Raw genomic sequence first — 21,136 nt, forward strand, 5'->3', positions numbered from 1 at the left:
CCTCTGACAGTGCGGCACTCGCTCAGTACTGACCCTCTGACAGTGCGGCACTCCCTCAGTACTGACCCTCTGACAGTGCAGAACTCCCTCAGTACTGACCCTCTGACAGTGCAGAACTCCCTCAGTACTGACCCTCTGACAGTGCAGCACTCCCTCAGTACTGACCCTCTGATAGTGCGGCACTCCCTCAGTACTGACCCTCTGACAGTGCGGCACTCCCTCAGTACTGACCCTCTGACAGTGCAGCACTCCCTCAGTACTGACCCTCTGACAGTGCAGCACTCCCTCAGTACTGACCCTCTGACAGTGCGGCACTCCCTCAGTACTGACCCTCTGACAGTGCAGCACTCCCTCAGTACTGACCCTCTGACAGTGCGGCACTCCCTCAGTACTGACCCTCTGACAGTGCGGCACTCCCTCAGTACTGACCTTCACACAGTGCGGCACTCCCTCAGTACTGACCTTCACACAGTGCGGCACTCCCTCAGTACTGACCCTCTGACAGTGCGGCACTCCCTCAGTACTGACCCTCTGACAGTGCGGCGCTCCCTCAGTACTGACCCTCTGACAGTGCGGCACTCCCTCAGTACTGACCCTCTGACAGTGCGGCACTCCCTCAGTACTGACCCTCTGACAGTGCGGCACTCCCTCAGCACTGACCCTCTGACAGTGCGGCGCTCTCTCAGTACTGACCCTCTGACAGTGCGGCACTCCCTCAGTACTGACCCTCTGACAGTGCGGCACTCCCTCAGTACTGACCCTCTGACAGTGCGGCACTCCCTCAGTACTGACCCTCTGACAGTGCGGCGCTCCCTCAGTACTGACCCTCTGACAGTGCGGCACTCCCTCAGTACTGACCCTCTGACAGTGCGGCACTCCCTCAGTACTGACCCTCTGACAGTGCGGCACTCCCTCAGCACTGACCCTCTGACAGTGCGGCGCTCTCTCAGTACTGACCCTCTGACAGTGCAGCATTCCCTCAGTACTGACCCTCTGACAGTGCGGCACTCCCTCAGTACTGACCCTCTGACAGTGCGGCACTCCCTCAGTACTGATCCTCTGACAGTGCGGCACTCCCTCAGTACTGACCCTCTGACAGTGCAGCACTCCCTCAGTACTGACCCTCTGACAGTGCGGCACTCCCTCAGTACTGACCCTCTGACAGTGCTGCACTCCCTCAGTACTGACCCTCTGACAGTGCGGCGCTCCCTCAGTACTGACCCTCTGACAGTGCGGCGCTCCCTCAGTACTGACCCCTCTGACAGTGCGGCACTCCCTCAGTACTGACCCTCTGACAGTGCGGCACTCCCTCAGTACTGACCCTCTGACAGTGCGGCGCTCCCTCAGTACTGACCCTCTGACAGTGCGGCACTCCCTCAGTACTGACCCTCTGACAGTGCGGCACTCCCTCAGTACTGACCCTCTGACAGTGCGGCGCTCCCTCAGTACTGACCCCTCTGACAGTGCGGCACTCCCTCAGTACTGACCCTCTGACAGTGCAGCACTCCCTCAGTACTGACCCTCTGACAGTGCGGCACTCCCTCAGTACTGACCCTCTGACAGTGCAGCACTCCCTCAGTACTGACCCCTCTGACAGTGCGGCGCTCCCTCAGTACTGACCCTCTGACAGTGCGGCGCTCCCTCAGTACTGACCCTCTGACAGTGCAGCACTCCCTCAGTACTGACTCTCTGACAGTGCGGCACTCCCTCAGTACTGACCCTCAGACAGTGCGGCACTCCCTCAGTACTGACCCTCTGACAGTGCGGCGCTCCCTCAGTACTGACCCTCTGACAGTGCGGCACTCCCTCAGTACTGACCCTCTGACAGTGCGGCACTCCCTCAGTACTGACCCTCTGACAGTGCGGCGCTCCCTCAGTACTGACCCCTCTGACAGTGCGGCACTCCCTCAGTACTGACCCTCTGACAGTGCAGCACTCCCTCAGTACTGACCCTCTGACAGTGCGGCACTCCCTCAGTACTGACCCTCTGACAGTGCAGCACTCCCTCAGTACTGACCCCTCTGACAGTGCGGCGCTCCCTCAGTACTGACCCTCTGACAGTGCGGCGCTCCCTCAGTACTGACCCTCTGACAGTGCAGCACTCCCTCAGTACTGACTCTCTGACAGTGCGGCACTCCCTCAGTACTGACCCTCTGACAGTGCGGCGCTCACTCAGTACTGACCCTCTGACAGTGCGGCGCTCACTCAGTACTGACCCTCTGACAGTGCGGCGCTCCCTCAGTACTGACCCTCTCACAGTGCGGCACTCCCTCAGTACTGACCCTCTGACAGTGCAGCACTCCCTCAGTACTGACCCTCTGACAGTGCAGCACTCCCTCAGTACTGACCCTCTGACAGTGCGGCACTCCCTCAGTACTGACCCTCTGACAGTGCGGCACTCCCTCAGTACTGACCCTCTGACAGTGCGGCACTCCCTCAGTACTGACCCTCTGACAGTGCAGCACTCCCTCAGTACTGACCCTCTGACAGTGCGGCACTCCCTCAGTACTGACCCTCTGACAGTGCGGCACTCCCTCAGTACTGACCCTGTGACAGTGCGGCACTCCCTCAGTACTGACCCTCTGACAGTGCGGCACTCCCTCAGTACTGACCCTCTGACAGTGCGGCACTCCCTCAGTACTGACCCTCTGACAGTGCGGCACTCCCTCAGTACTGACCCTCTGACAGTGCAGCACTCCCTCAGTACTGACCCTCTGACAGTGCAGCAATCCCTCAGTACTGACCGTCTGACAGTGCGGCACTCCCTCAGTACTGACCCTCTGACAGTGCGGCACTCCCTCAGTACTGACCCTCTGACAGTGCGGCACTCCCTCAGTACTGACCCTCTGACAGTGCGGCACTCCCACAGCACTGACCCTCTGACAGTGCAGCACTCCCTCAGTACTGACCCTCTGACAGTGCGGCACTCCCTCAGTACTGACCCTCTGACAGTGCGGCACTGCCTCAGTACTGACCCTCTGACAGTGCGGCACTCCCTCAGTACTGACCCTCTGACAGTGCGGCACTCCCTCAGTACTGACCCTCTGACAGTGCGGCACTCCCTCAGTACTGACCCTCTGACAGTGCGGCACTCCCTCAGTACTGACCCTCTGACAGTGCGGCACTCGCTCAGTACTGACCCTCTGACAGTGCAGCACTCCCTCAGTACTGACCGTCTGACAGTGCGGCACTCCCTCAGTACTGACCCTCTGACAGTGCGGCACTCCCTCAGTACTGACCCTCTGACAGTGCGGCACTCCCTCAGTACTGACCCTCTGACAGTGCGGCACTCCCTCAGTACTGACCCACTGACAGTGCGGCACTCCCTCAGTACTGACCCTCTGACAGTGCGGCACTCCCTCAGTACTGACTCTCTGACAGTGCGGCACTCCCTCAGCACTGACGCTCTGACAGTGCGACGCTCCCTCGGTACTGACCCTCTGACAGTGCGGCACTCCCTCAGTACTGACCCCCTGACAGTGCGGCACTCCCTCAGTACTGACCCTCTGAATGTGCGGCGCTCCCTCAGTACTGACCCTCTGACAGTGCGGCGCTCCCTCAGTACTGACCCTCTGACAGTGCGGCACTCCCTCAGCACTGACCCTCTGACAGTGCGGCACTCCCACAGTACTGACCCTCTGACAGTGCAGCACTCCCTCAGTACTGACCCTCTGACAGTGCGGCACTCCCTCAGTACTGACCCTCTGACAGTGCGGCACTCCCTCAGTACTGACCCTCTGACAGTGCAGCACTCCCTCAGTACTGACCCTCTGACAGTGCGGCACTCCCTAGGTACTGACCCTCCGACAGTGCGGCACTCCCTCAGTACTGACCCTCCGACAGTGCGGCTCTCCTTCAGTACTGACCCTCTGACAGTGCAGCACTCCCTCAGTACTGACCCTCTGACAGTGCGGTGCTCCCTCAGTACTGACCCTCTGACAGTGCGGCACTCCCTCAGTACTGACCCTCTGACAGTGCGGCACTCCCTCAGTACTGACCCTCTGATAGTGCAGCACTCCCTCAGTACTGACCCTCTGACAGTGCGGCACTCCCTCAGTACTGACCCTCTGACAGTGCGGCACTCCCTCAGTACTGACCCTCTGACAGTGCGGCACTCCCTCAGTACTGAGTCTCTGACAGTGTGGCATTCCCTCAGCACTAACCCTCTGACAGTGCGGCACTCCCTCAGTACTGACCCTCTGACAGTGCGGCACTCCCTCAGTACTGACCCTCTGACAGTGCGGCACTCCCTCAGTACTGACCCTCTGTCAGTGCGGCGCTCCCTCAGTACTGACCCTCTGACAGTGCGGCGCTCCCTCAGTACTGACCCTCTGACATTGCGGCACTCCCTCAGTACTGACCCTCTGTCAGTGCAGCGCTCCCTCAGTACTGACCCTCTGACAGTGCAGCACTCCCTCAGTACTGACCCTCTGACAGTGCGGCGCTCCCTCAGTACTGACCCTCTGACAGTGCGGCGCTCCCACAGTACTGACCCTCTGACAGTGCGGCGCTCCCTCAGTACTGACCCTCTGACAGTGAGGCACTCCCTCAGTACTGACCCTCTGACAGTGCGGCACTCCCTCAGTACTGACCCTCTGACAGTGTGGCACTCCCTCAGTACTGACCCTCTGACAGTGCGGCACTCCCTCAGTACTGACCCTCCGACAGTGCGGCACTCCCTCAGTACTGACCCTCTGACAGTGCGGCACTCCCTCAGTACTGACCCTCCGACAGTGCGGCACTCCCTCAGTACTGACCCTCTGACAGTGCGGCGCTCCCTCAGTACTGACCCTCTGACAGTGCGGCGCTCCCACAGTACTGACCTTCTGACAGTGCGGCGCTCCCTCAGTACTGACCCTCTGACAGTGAGGCACTCCCTCAGTACTGACCCTCTGACAGTGCGGCACTCCCTCAGTACTGACCCTCTGACAGTGTGGCACTCCCTCAGTACTGACCCTCTGACAGTGCGGCACTCCCTCAGTACTGACCCTCCGACAGTGCGGCACTCCCTCAGTACTGACCCTCTGACAGTGCGGCACTCCCTCAGTACTGACCCTCCGACAGTGCGGCACTCCCTCAGTACTGACCCTCTGACAGTGCGGCGCTCCCTCAGTACTGACCCTCTGACAGTGCGGCACTCCCTCAGTACTGACCCTCTGACAGTGCGGCGCTCCCTCAGTACTGACCCTCTGACAGGGCGGCACACCCTCAGTACTGACCCTCTGACAGTGCGGCACTCCCTCAGTACTGACCCTCTGCCAGTGCGGCACTCCCTCAGTACTGACCCTCTGACAGTGCGGCACTCCCTCAGCACTGACCCTCTGACAGTGCGGCACTCCCTCAGTACTGACCCTCTGACAGTGCGGCACTCCCTCAGCACTGACCCTCTGACAGTGCTGCACTCCCTCAGTACTGACCCTCTGACAGTGCGGCACTCCCTCAGTACTGACCCTCTGACAGTGCGGCACTCCCTCAGTACTGACCCACTGACAGTGCGGCACTCCCTCAGTACTGACCCTCTGACAGTGCGGCACTCCCTCAGTACTGACCCTCTGACAGTGCGGCACTCCCTCAGTACTGACCCTCTGACAGTGCGGCACTCCCTCAGTACTGACCCTCTGACAGTGCGGCACTCCCTCAGTACTGACCCTCTGACAGTGCGGCACTCCCTCAGTACTGACCCTCTGACAGTGCGGCACTCCCTCAGTACTGACCCTCTGACAGTGCGGCACTCCCTCAGTACTGACCCTCTGACAGTGCGGCACTCCCTCAGTACTGACCCTCTGACAGTGCGGCACTCCCTCAGCACTGACCCTCTGACAGTGCGGCACTCCCTCAGTACTGACCCTCTGACAGTGCAGCACTCCCGAAGTACTGACCCTCTGACAGTTTGGCGCTCCCTCAGTACTGACCCTCTGACAGTGCGGCACTCCCTCAGTACTGACCCTCTGACAGTGCTGCACTCCCCCAGTACTGACCCCCTGACAGTGCGGCGCTCCCTCAGTACTGACCCTCTGACAGTGCGGCACTCCCTCAGTACTGACCCCCTGACAGTGCGGCGCTCCCTCAGTACTGACCCTCTGACAGTTCGGCACTCCCTCAGTACTGACCCTCTGACGGTGCAGCAATCCCTCAGTACTGACTCTCTGACAGTGCGGCACTCCCTCAGTACTGACCCTCTGACAGTGCGGCACTCCCTCAGCACTGACCCCCTGACAGTGCGGCGCTCCCTCAGTACTGACCCTCTGACAGTTCGGCACTCCCTCAGTACTGACCCTCTGACAGTGCGGCACTCCCTCAGTACTGACCCCCTGACAGTGCGGCGCTCCCTCAGTACTGACCCTCTGACAGTTCGGCACTCCCTCAGTACTGACCCTCTGACAGTGCGGCACTCCCTCAGTACTGACCCTCTGACAGTGCGGCGCTCCCTCAGTACTGAACCTCTGACAGTGCGGCACTCCCTCAGTACTGACCCTCTGACAGTGCGGCACTCCCTCAGTACTGACCCTCTGACAGTGCAGCACTCCCTCAGTACTGACCCTCTGACAGTGCGGCACTCCCTCAGTACTGACCCTCTGACAGTGCGGCACTCCCTCAGTACTGACCCTTTGAGTGTGGTTAATGAAGAGGATTAGCCAGGATCTTACAGACTAAACCCGGCTCGAAAGGCTGAATGACCTCAAGCTGTACCTATTTCTTATCCGCTGAGGTGTTTTTTACGCAGCGGCTGTTGTGACGGGGAAGGTGCTGTCTGAAAGTGGGGTGCACGTAGATTCAAGCGGAAGAGGGAATGGGATAAATACGGGAGGGGAAATTTCACAGGACGGTGTGGGGGAGGCGGGGGGAGTGGGATAGTGGGATTTATTCGCTCGATCTTTCCGAGCGCTGGCACAGGTGTGATGGGCTGATTGGCCACGCTCTGTGATTCGAACAGACCAGGTGTAAGTTGCGTTACTGACTTTTCCACCATCTGCCGGTATCTCGGGATCTCTTTCGCGTAAAGAAGCTTGTTTATCGGTGAATCCTGAGGACGAATAACAGACAATCAGGTGGCATGTCCCAAAATTCCCATTCCCGAAACCTCGTCCCGTTCACTCCCAACCCCCTTCCCGTTCAATCCCACTGTACACAATCCCAATGGACCCAAACCCCTTCCCATTCACTCACACTGTACACAATCCCAATGGACCCAAACCCCTTCCCGTTCACTCCCACTGTACACAATCCCAATGGACCCAAACCCCTTCCCATTCACTCACACTGTACACAATCCCAATGGACCCAAACCCCTTCCCGTTCACTCCCACTGTACACAATCCCAATGGACCCAAACCCCTTCCCATTCACTCCCACTGTGCACAATCCCAATGGACCCAAACCCCTTCCCGTTCACTCCCACTGTGCACAATCCCAATGGACCCAAACCCCTTCCCATTCACTCACACTGTACACAATCCCAATGGACCCAAACCCCTTCCCGTTCACTCCCACTGTACACAATCCCAATGGACCCAAACCCCTTCCCGTTCACTCCCACTGTCCACAATCCCAATGGACCCAAACCCCTTCCCATTCACTCACACTGTACACAATCCCAATGGACCCAAACCCCTTCCCGTTCACTCCCACTGTGCACAATCCCAATGGACCCAAACCCCTTCCCGTTCACACCCACTGTGCACAATCCCAATGGACCCAAACCCCTTCCCATTCACTCACACTGTACACAATCCCAATGGACCCAAACCCCTTCCCGTTCACTCCCACTGTGCACAATCCCAATGGACACAAACCCCTTCCCATTCACTCCCACTGTGCACATTCCCAACGGACCCAAACCCCTTCCCGTTCACTCCCACTGTGCACAATCCCAATGGACCCAAACCCCTTCCCATTCACACCCACTGTGCACAATCCCAATGGACACAAACCCCTTCCCATTCACTCCCACTGGACACAATCCCAATGGTCCCAAACCCCTTCCCGTTCACTCCCACTGTACACAATCCCAATGGACCCAAACCCCTTCCCGTTCACTCCCACTGTACACAATCCCAATGGACCCAAACCCCTTCCCGTTCACTCCCACTGTGCACAATCCCAATGGACCCAAACCCCTTCCCGTTCACTCCCACTGTGCACAATCCCCATGGACCCAAACCCCTTCCCGTTCACTCCCACTGTCCACAACCCCAATGGACCCAAACCCCTTCCCGTTCACTCCCACTGTACACAATCCCAATGGACCCAAACCCCTTCCCGTTCACTCCCACTGTCCACAACCCCAATGGACCCAAACCCCTTCCCGTTCACTCCCACTGTACACAATCCCAATGGACACAAACCCCTTCCCATTCACTCCCACTGTGCACAATCCCAACGGACCCAAACCCCTTCCCGTTCACTCCCACTGTACACAATCCCAATGGACCCAAACCCCTTCCCATTCACTCCCACTGTCCACAATCCCAATGGACCCAAACCCCTTCCCGTTCCGGTGGGGATTTGTCTCCGGGACAACCTGAGCTGGCGTGGCAAGAGACAGGCCGACCGGTGAGCCTCTTCCTGTCCGGGACCCTCATCCCTCGCCCCTGACTCCATCCCGAATGTTATTCCCTCACTCACCCGTCCCACTTTGTGCTCGGAGGTGGTACAGGAGTCCAGGAAGGTCTGTGCAATGACAGAGAGAGCAGCATCCACATTGTCCGAGAGCTGGATGTCAAAAATAAAGTTGGGATTCTTCAGGATATTCAACCAGAATCGGAGCGGCAAACTGGGAAGCAGAGGCAGTAAAACCATTAAAAGCCGGAATGGGAAACATGGCCAAGTCATTAAACTGGGGATGGGAATACCGAGGGTAACATTAAACTAGGAATAGGAATCTCAGGATATCAGAAACTGGGAATGCGAATATTCAGAATTTTTTAAACTGGGAATGGGAATATCGGGACAACAATACCTGGGAATCTAAATGCCGGGAATATCACTAAATTGGGATTTGGAATATTGGGAATATAAGTCACCTGGGAATGGAAAAAGTGGGGACAATGTTAAACTGAATCGGAATACCGGGAATATGATTGAACAGAGCTTGGGGACACAGGGAATGTGATTAAACAGGGAATCTGAATACTGGGGTCACCATTAAATTGGGAATGGGATACTGGGGAGAATATTAAACTGTGAATCCGAATACCAGGAACGTGTTGGAACTGGGCATGGGCATAAATGGAATATGATGAAACTGGGAATCGGAATACCGGGAATGGCATTAAACTGGGATTGTAGTTGGACCCTCTCGGCTCAGTCTGGTATAGTGGCGGGGAGGGAGGGCGGGATGGAGGGAGGGATAGAGGGACGGAGGGAGGGATGGAGCGATAGAGGGATGGAAGAATGGAGGGATGGGGAGGGAGGGATGGAGGGATGGGGAGGGAGGGATGGTGGGAGGGATGGAGGGAGGGATGGTGGGAGGGATGGAGGGAGGGATGGAGGGATAGAGGGATGGCGGGAGGGGTGAATGGAGGGATGCAGGGAGGGAGAGGGAGGGATGGATAGAGGGATGGAGGGAGGGATGAATGGAGGGATGGAGGGAGGGCTGAATGGAGGGATGGATGAATGGAGGGAGGGATGGAGGTAGGGAGATGGAGGGAGGGATGGAGGTAGGGAGATGGAGGGAGGGATGGAGGTAGGGAGATGGAGGGAGGGATGGAGGGAGGTAGGGAGGGAGGGAGCGAGGGAGGGCCACCTCACCTGACCTCACTCCCCTGCCCGAGACCATCCATAGTCGAATAGGGGGCGGGGTGGAGGGCGGGTGGGGGGGGTTGGGGGGAGTCTGCGTCGCTGCCGGTGGGGACGGCGGGTGGCTGGGGGGAGACGCAATGTCTCTGTCGGCTCCGAGCGGCCCCCCCTCCCCCCTCCTCCCCCACCCCCTCCCCCTCGGCCCTCACTGTCCCCCTCACCCCAACTCCTCCACTCCACCTGTTAGTTTTCCAGATGTGAATGATCTCCGGGTCGACGATGCCATGCCTCGCTGCCTGATCGTCCAGATAGTCAAAGAAATATTTGACAGACAGGGGCACCGTGGGGCCCGTGCTCAGGATGATCTGGAATACATCGTCGACAAACTTCTGGTGTATGCCCTGGAAGAGGATGAGGAGAAGGATCAGAGGGTTGTTAATAACCGGCGAGCGTTCATCCAAATCCTAGAACCGGGCCTAAACAAAACATTGAGCGCTAAGAGCTTCAAACCAACAATGCACTGTCTCTGAAGTCTCCTCAACAGGCTGGAGAGGGGCTGAATGGGCTCCTCCTGTTCCTGTGTAACAGGCTGGAGAGGGGCTGAATGGGCACCTCCTGTTCCTGTGTAACAGGTTGGAGAGGGGCTGAATGGGCCTCCTCCTGTTGCTGTGTAACAGGCTGGAGAGGGGCTGAATGGCCTCCTGTTCCTGTGTAACAGGCTGGAGAGGGGCTGAATGGGCCTCCTCCTGTTCCTGTGTAACAGGATGGAGAGGGGCTGAATGGGCCTCCTCCTGTTCCTGTGTAACAGGCTGGAGAGGGGCTGAATGGGCCTCCTCCTGTTCCTGTGTAACAGGCTGGAAGTGGGGCCTCCTCCTGTTCCTGTGTAACAGGCTGGAGAGGGGCTGAATGGGCCTCCTCCTGTTCCTGTGTAACAGGCTGGAGAGGGGCTGAATGGGCCTCCTCCTGTTCCTGTGTAACAGGCTGGAGAGGGGCTGAATGGGCCTCCTCCTGTTCCTGTGTAACAGGCTGGAGAGGGGCTGAATGGGACCTCCTCCTGTTCCTGTGTAACAGGCTGGAGAGGGGCTGAATGGGCCTCCTCCTGTTCCTGTGTAACAGGCTGGAGAGGGGCTGAATGGGCCCCCTCCTGTTCCTGTGTAACAGGCTGGAGAGGGGCTGAATGGGCCTCCTCCTGTTCCTGTGTAACAGGCTGGAGAGGGGCTGAATGGGCCTCCTCCTGTTCCCGTGTGACAGACTGTAGAGGGGCTGAATGGGCCTCCTCCTGTTCCTGTGTAACAGGCTGGAGAGGGGCTGAATGAGCCTCCCCCTGTTCCTGTGTACCAGGCTGGAGAGGGGCTGAATGGGCCTCCTCCTGTTCCTGTGTAACAGGCTGGAGAGGGGCTGAATGGGCCTCCTCCTGTTCCTGTGTAACAGGCTGGAGAGGGGCTGAATGGGCCTCCTCCTGTTCCTGTGTAACAGGCTGGGGAGGGGCTGAATGGGCTCCCTCCTGTTCCTGTGTAACAGGCTGGAGAGGGGCTGAATGGGCCTCCTCCTGTTCCTGTGTAACAGGCTGGAGAGGGGCTGAATGGTTCTCCTCCTGTTCCTGGGTAACAGGCTGGAGAGGGGCTGAATGGGTCTCCTCCTGTTCCTGGGTAACAGGCTGGAGAGGGGCTGAATGGGCCTCCTCCTGTTCCTGTGTAACAGGCTGGAGAGGGGCTGAATGGGCCTCCTCCTGTTCCTGTGTAACAGGCTGGAGAGGGGCTGAATGGGCCTCCTCCTGTTCCTGTGTAACAGGTTGGAGAGGGGCTGAATGGCCTCCCCCTGTTCCTGTGTAACAGGCTGGAGAGGGGCTGAATGGCTTCCTCCTGTTCCTGGGTAACAGGCTGGAGAGGGGCTGAATGGGCTTCCTCCTGTTCCTGTGTAACAGGCTGGAGAAGGGCTGAATGGGGTCTCCTCCTGTTCCTGTGCAACAGGCTGGAGAGGGGCTGAATGGGCTTCCTCCTGTTCCTGTGTAACAGGCTGGAGAGGGGCTGAATGGCTTCCTCCTGTTCCTGGGTAACAGGCTGGAGAGGGGCTGAATGGGCCTCCTCCTGTTCCTGTGCAACAGGCTGGAGAGGGGCTGAATGGGCCTCCTCCTGTTCCTGTGTAACAGGATGGAGAAGGGCTGCATGGGCCTCCTCCTGTTCCTGTGTAACAGACTGGAGAGGGGCTGAATGGGCCTCCTCCTGTTCCTGTGTAACAGGCTGGAGGGGCTGAATGGGCCTCCTCCTGTTCCTGTGTAACAGACTGGAGAGGGGCTGAATGGGCCTCCTCCTGTTCCTGTGTAACAGGCTGGAGAAGGGCTGCATGGGCCTCCTCCTGTTCCTGTGTAACAGACTGGAGAGGGGCTGAATGGGCCTCCTCCTGTTCCTGTGTAACAGGCTGGAGGGGCTGAATGGGGTCTCCTCCTGTTCCTGTGCAACAGGCTGGAGAGGGGCTGAATGGGCCTCCTCCTGTTCCTGTGTAACAGGCTGGAGAAGGGCTGCATGGGCCTCCTCCTGTTCCTGTGTAACAGACTGGAGAGGGGCTGAATGGGCCTCCTCCTGTTCCTGTGTAACAGGCTGGAGGGGCTGAATGGGCCTCCTCCTGTTCCTGTGTAACAGACTGGAGAGGGGCTGAATGGGCCTCCTCCTGTTACTGTGTAACAGGCTGGAGAGGGGCTGAATGGCCTCCCCCTGTTCCTGTGTAACAGGCTGGAGAGGGGCTGAATGGGCCTCCTCCTGTTCCTGTGTAACAGGCTGGAGGGGCTGAATGGGCCCCCTCCTGTTCCTGTGTAACAGGCTGGAGAGGGGCTGAATGGGCCTCCTGTTCCTGTGTAACAGTCTGTAGAGGGGCTGAATGGGGTCTCCTCCTGTTCCTGTGTAACAGGCTGGAGAGGGGCTGAATGGGCCTCCTGTTCCTGTGTAACAGGCTGGAGTGGGGCTGAATGGGCCTCCTGTTCCTGTGTAACAGTCTGTAGAGGGGCTGAATGGGGTCTCCTCCTGTTCCTGTGTAACAGGCTGGAGAGGGGCTGAATGGGGCCTCCTCCTGTTCCTGTGTAACAGGCTGGAGAGGGGCTGAATGGGCCTCCTCCTGTTCCTGTGTAACAGGCTGGAGAGGGGCTGAATGGGCCTCCTCCTGTTACTGTGTAACAGGCTGGAGTGGGGCTGAATGGGCCTCCTCCTGTTCCTGTGTAACAGGCTGGAGAGGGGCTGAATGGGCCTCCTCCTGTTCCTGTGTAACAGGCTGGAGAGGGGCTGAATGGGCCTCCTCCTGTTCCTGTGTAACAGGCTGGAGAGGGGCTGAATGGGCCTCCTCCTGTTACTGTGTAACAGGCTGGAGAGGGGCTGAATGGGCCTCCTGTTCCTGTGTAACAGGCTGGCGAGGGGCTGAATGGGCTCCTCCTGTTCCTGTGTACCAGGCTGGAGAGGGGCTGAATGGGCTCCTCCTGTTCCTGTGTACCAGGCTGGAGAGGGGCTGAATGGGCCTCCTTCTGTTCCTGTGTAACAGGCTGGAGAGGGGCTGAATGGGGATCCTCCTGTTCCTGTGTAACAGGCTGGAGGGGGGCTGAATGGGCCTCCTCCTCCTGTGTAACAGGCTGGAGAGGGGCTGAATGGGCTCCTCCTGTTCCTGTGTAACAGGCTGGAGAGGGGCTGAATGGGCCTCCTCCTGTTCCTGTGTAACAGACTGGAGAGGGGCTGAATGGGCCTCCTCCTGTTACTGTGTAACAGGCTGGAGAGGGGCTGAATGGCCTCCCCCTGTTCCTGTGTAACAGGCTGGAGAGGGGCTGAATGGGCCTCCTCCTGTTCCTGTGTAACAGGCTCGAGAGGAGCTGAATGGGCCGCCTCCTGTTCCTGTGTAACAGGCTGGAGAGGGGCTGAATGGGGATCCTCCTGTTACTGTGTAACAGGCTGGAGTGGGGCTGAATGGGCCCCCTCCTGTTCCTGTGTAACAGGCTGGAGAGGGGCTGAATGGGCCTCCTGTTCCTGTGTAACAGGCTGGAGTGGGGCTGAATGGGCCTCCTGTTCCTGTGTAACAGTCTGTAGAGGGGCTGAATGGGGTCTCCTCCTGTTCCTGTGTAACAGGCTGGAGAGGGGCTGAATGGGGCCTCCTCCTGTTCCTGTGTAACAGGCTGGAGAGGGGCTGAATGGGCCTCCTCCTGTTCCTGTGTAACAGGCTGGAGAGGGGCTGAATGGGCCTCCTCCTGTTACTGTGTAACAGGCTGGAGTGGGGCTGAATGGGCCTCCTCCTGTTCCTGTGTAACAGGCTGGAGAGGGGCTGAATGGGCCTCCTCCTGTTACTGTGTAACAGGCTGGCGAGGGGCTGAATGGGCTCCTCCTGTTCCTGTGTAACAGGCTGGAGAGGGGCTGAATGGGCCTCCTGTTCCTGTGTAACAGGCTGGAGAGGGGCTGAATGGGCCTCCTGTTCCTGTGTAACAGGCTGGAGAGGGGCTGAATGGGCCTCCTGTTCCTGTGTAACAGGCTGGAGAGGGGCTGAATGGGCCTCCTCCTGTTACTGTGTAACAGGCTGGCGAGGGGCTGAATGGGCTCCTCCTGTTCCTGTGTAACAGGCTGGAGAGGGGCTGAATGGGCCTCCTCCTGTTCCTGTGTAACAGGCTGGGGAGGGGCTGAATGGGTTCCTCCTGTTCCTGTGTAACAGACTGGAGAGGGGCTGAATGGCTTCCTCCTGTTCCTGGGTAACAGGCTGGAGAGGGGCTGAATGGGCTCCTCCTGTTCCTGTGTACCAGGCTGGAGAGGGGCTGAATGGGCTCCTCCTGTTCCTGTGTACCAGGCTGGAGAGGGGCTGAATGGGCCTCCTCCTGTTCCTGTGTAACAGACTGGAGAGGGGCTGAATGGGCCTCCTCCTGTTCCTGTGTAACAGGCTGGAGAGGGGCTGAATGGGCCTCCTCCTGTTCCTGTGTAACAGGCTGGAGAGGGGCTGAATGGGTCTCCTCCTGTTCCTGTGTAACAGGCTGGAGAGGGGCTGAATGGGCCTCCTCCTGTTCCTGTGTAACAGGCTGGAGAGGGGCTGAATGGGTCTCCTCCTGTTCCTGTGTAACAGGCTGGAGAGGGGCTGAATGGGCCTCCTCCTGTTTCTGTGTAAGAGGCTGGAGAGGGGCTGAATGGGCCTCCTCCTGTTCCTGTGTAACAGGCTGGAGAGGGGCTGAATGGGCCTCCTCCTGTTCCTGTGTAACAGGCTGGAGAGGGGCTGAATGGGCCTCCTCCTGTTCCTGTGTAACAGGCTGGAGAGGGGCTGAATGGGTCTCCTCCTGTTCCTGTGTAACAGGCTGGAGAGGGGCTGAATGGGTCTCCTCCTGTTCCTGTGTAACAGGCTGGAGAGGGGCTGAATGGGTCTCCTCCTGTTCCTGTGTAACAGGATGGAGAGGGGCTGAATGGCCTCCTCCTGGTCCTGTGTAACAGGCTGGAGAGGGGCTGAATGGCCTCCTCCTGGTCCTCCTGACACTCACCTTCATGGACAGGAGCCTGGTCAGGTAGATTTCGGGTATGGCTTTGGCTCGTTCCCGCTCGCGGAGGCTGCTGCGTCGAGGCTCGAGAATCTCCGGCTCCTCCATGGGTTTGACCAAGTGCCAGTATTTCACAGCCCCCTCCTCGACATCGTCCAGCATTGGCGTCTCTGCGGAGCAGAGAAAACAACGTGACACTACTGCCCCCTTCAGGAAGGAGGATCTGCCATCCTTACCCGGGTCTGGGCTACATGTGACTCCAACCCCCCCCCCCACACACACACAGCAAACTGCCCCCCCCGCCCCACACACACAGCAACCTGCCCCCCCCCCCACACACACACAGCAACCTGCCCCCCCCGCCCCACACACAGCAACCTGCCCCCCCCACACACACACAGCAACCTGCCCCCCCCACACACACACAGCAACCTGCCCCCCCCGCCCCACACACAGCAACCTGCCCCCCACACACACAGCAACCTGCCCCCCCCCCCCACACACACAGCAACCTGCCCCCCCCCACCCACACACAGCAACCTGCCCCCCCCCACACACACACAGCAACCTGCCCCCCCCCCCACACACACACAGCAAACTGCCCCCCCCGCCCCACACACACAGCAACCTGCCCCCCCCGCCCCACACACACAGCAACCTGCCCCCCCCACACACACACACAGCAACCTGCCCCCCCCACACACACACACAGCAACCTGCCCCCCCCACACACACACACAGCAACCTGCCCCCCCCCACACACACACAGCAACCTGCCCCCCACACACACAGCAACCTGCCCCCCCACACACACACACAGCAACCTGCCCCCCCCCCACACACACACAGCAACCTGCCCCCCCCAACACACACAGCAACCTGCCCCCCCCACACACACACACAGCAAACTGCCCCCCCCACCCCACACACACAGCAACCTGCCTCCCCCACACACACACACAGCAACCTGCCCCCCCCACACACACACAGCAACCTGCCCCCCCCCCCCACACACACACACAGCAACTGTCCCCCCCACACACACACACAGCAACCTGCCCCCCCCTCTGAAATGGCCCCAGCGAAATGCTCAGTTCGAGGGGCAGTTTGGACGAGAGGGGGATATCCGGGGATGGAGGAGGTTAGTCAGATAGGGAGGGTGTAGGTGCTGGAGGAGGTTACAGAGATAGGGAGGGGTGTATGGGCTGGAGGAGGTTACAGAGATAGGGAGTGGTGTAGGGGCTGGAGGAGGTTACAGAGATAGGGAGGGGTGTAGGGGCTGGAGGAGGTTACAGAGATAGGGAGGGTTGTAGGGGCTGGAGGAGGTTACAGAGATAGGGAGGGGTGTAGGGGCTGGAGGAGGTTACAGAGATAGGGAGGGGTGTAGGGGCTGGAGGAGGTTACAGAGATAGGGAGGGGTGTAGGGGCTGGAGGAGGTTACAGAGATAGGGAGGGTTGTAGGGGCTGGAGGAGGTTACAGAGATAGGGAGGGGTGTAGGGGCTGGAGGAGGTTACAGAGATAGGGAGGGGTGTAGGGACTGGAGGAGGTTACAGAGATAGGGAGGGGTGTAGGGGCTGGAGGAGGTTACAGAGATGGGAAGGGGTGTCGGCGCTGGAGGAGGTTACAGAGATAGGGAGGGGTGTAGGGGCTGGAGGAGGTTACAGAGATAGGGAGGGGTGTAGCGGCTGGAGGAGGTTACAGAGATAGGGAGGGGTGTAGGGGCTGGAGGAGGTTACAGAGATAGGGAGGGTTGTAGGGGCTGGAGGAGGTTACAGAGATAGGGAGGGGTGTAGGGGCTGGAGGAGGTTACAGAGATAGGGCGGAGTGTAGGGACTGGAGCAGGTTACAGAGATAGGGAGGGGTGTAGGGGCTGGAGGAGGTTACAGAGATAGGGAGGGGTGTAGGGACTGGAGGAGGTTACAGAGATAGGGAGGGGTGTAGGGGCTGGAGGAGGTTACAGAGATAGGGAGGGGTGTAGGGGCTGGAGGAGGTTACAGAGATAGGGAGGGTGTAGTGGCTGGAGGAGGTTACAGAGATAGGGAGGGTGTAGGGGCTGGAGGAGGTTACAGAGATAGGGAGGGTGTAGGGGCTGGAGGAGGTTACAGAGATAGGGAGGGTGTAGGGGCTGGAGGTGGTTACAGAGATAGGGAGGGTGTAGGGGCTGGAGGTGGTTACAGAGATAGGGAGGGTGTAGGGGCTGGAGGAGGTTACAGAGATAGGGAGGGTGTAGGGGCTGGAGGAGGTTACAGAGATAGGGAGGGTTGGAGGGGCTGGAGGAGGTTACAGAGATAGGGAGGGTGTAGGGGCTGGAGGAGGTTACAGAGATAGGGAGGGTGTAGGGGCTGGAGGAGGTTACAGAGATAGGGAGGGGTGTAGGGACTGGAGGAGGTTACAGAGATAGGGAGGGGTGTAGGGGCTGGAGGAGGTTACAGAGATAGGGAGGGGTATAGGGGCTGGAGGAGGTTACAGAGATAGGGAGGGGTGTAGCGGCTGGAGGAGGTTTCAGAGATAGGGAGGGGTGTAGGGGCTGGAGGAGGTTACAGAGATAGGGAGGGTTGTAGGGGCTGGAGGAGGTTACAGAGATAGGGAGGGGTGTAGGGGCTGGAGGAGGTTACAGAGATAGGGAGGGGTGTAGGGGCTGGAGGAGGTTACAGAGATAGGGAGGGGTGTAGGGACTGGAGGAGGTTACAGAGATAGGGAGGGGTGTAGGGGCTGGAGGAGGTTACAGAGATAGGGAGGGGTGTAGGGGCTGGAGGAGGTTACAGAGATAGGGAGGGTGTAGGGGCTGGAGGAGGTTACAGAGATAGGGAGGGTGTAGGGGCTGGAGGAGGTTACAGAGATAGGGAGGGTGTAGGGGCTGGAGGAGGTTACAGAGATAGGGAGGGTGTAGGGGCTGGAGGTGGTTACAGAGATAGGGAGGGTGTAGGGGCTGGAGGAGGTTACAGAGATAGGGAGGGTGTAGGGGCTGGAGGAGGTTACAGAGATAGGGAGGGTTGGAGGGGCTGGAGGAGGTTACAGAGATAGGGAGGGTGTAGGGGCTGGAGGAGGTTACAGAGATAGGGAGGGTGTAGGGGCTGGAGGAGGTTACAGAGATAGGGAGGGTGCAGGGGCTGGAGGTGGTTACAGAGATAGGGAGGGTGTAGGGGCTGGAGGAGGTTACAGAGATAGGGAGGGTGTAGGGGCTGGAGGAGGTTACAGAGATAGGGAGGGTTGGAGGGGCTGGAGGAGGTTACAGAGATAGGGAGGGTGTAGGGGCTGGAGGAGGTTACAGAGATAGGGAGGGTGTAGGGGCTGGAGGAGGTTACAGAGATAGGGAGGGGTGTAGGGACTGGAGGAGGTTACAGAGATAGGGAGGGGTGTAGGGGCTGGAGGAGGTTACAGAGATAGGGAGGGGTGTAGGGGCTGGAGGAGGTTACAGAGATAGGGAGGGTGTAGGGGCTGGAGGAGGTTACAGAGATAGGGAGGGTGTAGGGGCTGGAGGAGGTTACAGAGATAGGGAGGGTGTAGGGGCTGGAGGAGGTTACAGAGATAGGGAGGGTGTAGGGGCTGGAGGTGGTTACAGAGATAGGGAGGGTGTAGGGGCTGGAGGTGGTTACAGAGATAGGGAGGGTGTAGGGGCTGGAGGAGGTTACAGAGATAGGGAGGGTGTAGGGGCTGGAGGAGGTTACAGAGATAGGGAGGGTTGGAGGGGCTGGAGGAGGTTACAGAGATAGGGAGGGTTGGAGGGGCTGGAGGAGGTTACAGAGATAGGGAGGGGTGTCGGGGCTGGAGGAGGTTACAGAGATAGGGAGGGGTGTAGGGGCTGGAGGAGGTTACAGAGATAGGGAGGGTGTAGGGGCTGGAGGAGGTTACAGAGATAGGGAGGGTTGGAGGGGCTGGAGGAGGTTACAGAGATAGGGAGGGTGTCGGGGCTGGAGGAGGTTACAGAGATAGGGAGGGTTGGAGGGGCTGGAGGAGGTTACAGAGATAGGGAGGGTGTAGGGGCTGGAGGAGGTTACAGAGATAGGGAGGGTTGGAGGGGCTGGAGGAGGTTACAGAGATAGGGAGGGTCTAGGGGCTGGAGGAGGTTACAGAGATAGGGAGGGGGTGTAGGGGGCTGGAGGAGGTTACAGAGATGGGGAGGGGTGTAGGGGCTGGAGGAGGTTACAGAGATAGGGAGGGTATAGGGGCTGGAGGAGGTTACAGAGATAGGGAGGGGTGTAGGGGCTGGAGGTGGTTACAGAGATAGGGAGGGTTGGAGGGGCTGGAGGAGGTTACAGAGATCGGGAGGGTTGGAGGGGCTTGAGGATACAGGGATAGGGAGGGTTGGAGGGGCTGGAGGATACAGGGATAGGGAGGTGGTGTGGGAGGGTTTGGAAACAACGCTGTGAATTGTAACATGGAGGTGTTGCCGGGTGGGGGTCAGCGAGCGCAGTGGGGAGAGGAGGGTGACGAGCGAAGAGAACTCGGTGTGAGTCCTGCCCCTTGGGGAGCGACAGCAGAATTTCGGAAAGCGCTCAGCAAAGGTGAGAGGAGCCGTTGAGAAGTGTGTTCACAAAGTGCGAATGTTGCTGGGTTGTGATTGCGCTCCGCAGCAAAACGCTTGTCCAACCACCAGCTGGAGAACTGTGCGCGATATCCGGGCTCCCACACTTCAGGAAGGGCGTTGGGGTCTCAGAGCGAATGCAGGGAGATATAACCGGAACGGTGTCGGGAGAGAGACTGGGAGAAGCTGGGATCGTTCTCCTCAGGCCAGAGAAGGTGAAGATAGGAAGAGTATTATCTAAATGGGGATCTACTGGGAGGTGCAGCTGCACCAGTGAATGGAATGGAACCTAGCTGAGAAAGGATGTAGTTGCCACGGAGGGAGCGCAGCGGAGGTTCACGGCGCTGAGGCGGGGGTTGGCGGGACTGTCGCACGCGGAGATTTTGGCTCTCAATGACATCAAGGCTGCAGGAATATGGCATTGGGATTGAGGATCGGACGTGACTGTACTGAATGCGGGAGCGGCCTCGAAGGACAAGCTGGCCCACCCCTGCTCTCGGTCCGTATTCCAGCGCACCTCTCCCGCTGGGAGAACGCAGATGGATTGAAAATAATCCCCCCCCCCACCCAACCCCGTTGGCCCCGCATCCTGCCCAGCCCAGCCCGACGAGCGCCACGCGCCTGGGAGGCGCCCCAGGTCGATCAGGAGCTACTCACTCTCGCCCAGGAGGTGGTCGCGATAAGGTTCTTTCGGGAGCGAGGTGTGGGCCTTGGGGACAAGAGCCACTGTGGCCCCGTCGGTAACCTGACGGAGAGGAAACACAATGAAACGATCAGTGTGAGGCGCACCAGAGCGACGGTGCACAGCCTGGGCGGAGAGGAGGCCCGCACGATTCAAATGGGGGCTGGTTCACAAACCTTGGCCCCATGAATAAATCAATCACAGTTGATCCACACAAATGTTTCGCATCGAGTGAGAGAAAATTCTTAATGTTGATGGAAATGATGCAGCAAATGGATCAGTGTCAGCGCCTCAGAAATTAAATTATTCATTTTTCTTTTATACATTTAAGAATCCAATTATTTATTTCCCCAATTAATGCACAAGGTGTAATGCAGGTAGGGAATATACAGTGAATGGTAGAACCCTCAAGAGTATTGAAAGTCAGAGATCTAGGAGTACAGGTCCACAGGTCATTGAAACTGGCAACGTAGGTGGAGAAGGTAGTCAAGAAGGCATACGGCATGCTTGCCTTCATTGGCCGGGGCATTGAGTATAAGAATTGGCAAGTCATGTTGCAGCTGTATAGAACCTTAATTAGGCCACACTTGGAGTATAGTGTTCAATTTTGGTCGCCACACTACCAGAAGGATGTGGAGGCTTTAGAGAGGGTGCAGAAGAGATTTACCAGAATGTTGCCTGGTATGGAGGGCATAAGCTATGAGGAGCGAT

At 58.6% G+C, this 21,136-nt stretch overlaps 1 protein-coding gene across 1 annotated transcript in view; it reads right to left on the reverse strand.

Annotated features, from left to right (window-relative positions):
- The window catches only part of LOC140398890 (plexin-B1-like), a 124,703-nt gene that overhangs the window by 56,493 nt on the left and 47,074 nt on the right, over nt 1-21,136 (reverse strand). Inside the window, exons 11-15 of the mRNA XM_072487843.1 lie at nt 20,401-20,488; nt 15,221-15,387; nt 9,979-10,139; nt 8,626-8,773; nt 6,960-7,024 (exon numbers count right to left, since the gene is read on the reverse strand). Of these exons, the coding sequence (XP_072343944.1) occupies nt 6,960-7,024; nt 8,626-8,773; nt 9,979-10,139; nt 15,221-15,387; nt 20,401-20,488 (629 nt within the window). The remainder of the gene's footprint in view (nt 1-6,959; nt 7,025-8,625; nt 8,774-9,978; nt 10,140-15,220; nt 15,388-20,400; nt 20,489-21,136) is intronic.

The sequence above is a fragment of the Scyliorhinus torazame genome, chromosome 22, assembly GCF_047496885.1.
Source record: "Scyliorhinus torazame isolate Kashiwa2021f chromosome 22, sScyTor2.1, whole genome shotgun sequence".
In the NCBI taxonomy this organism is placed as follows: Eukaryota; Metazoa; Chordata; class Chondrichthyes; order Carcharhiniformes; family Scyliorhinidae; genus Scyliorhinus; species Scyliorhinus torazame.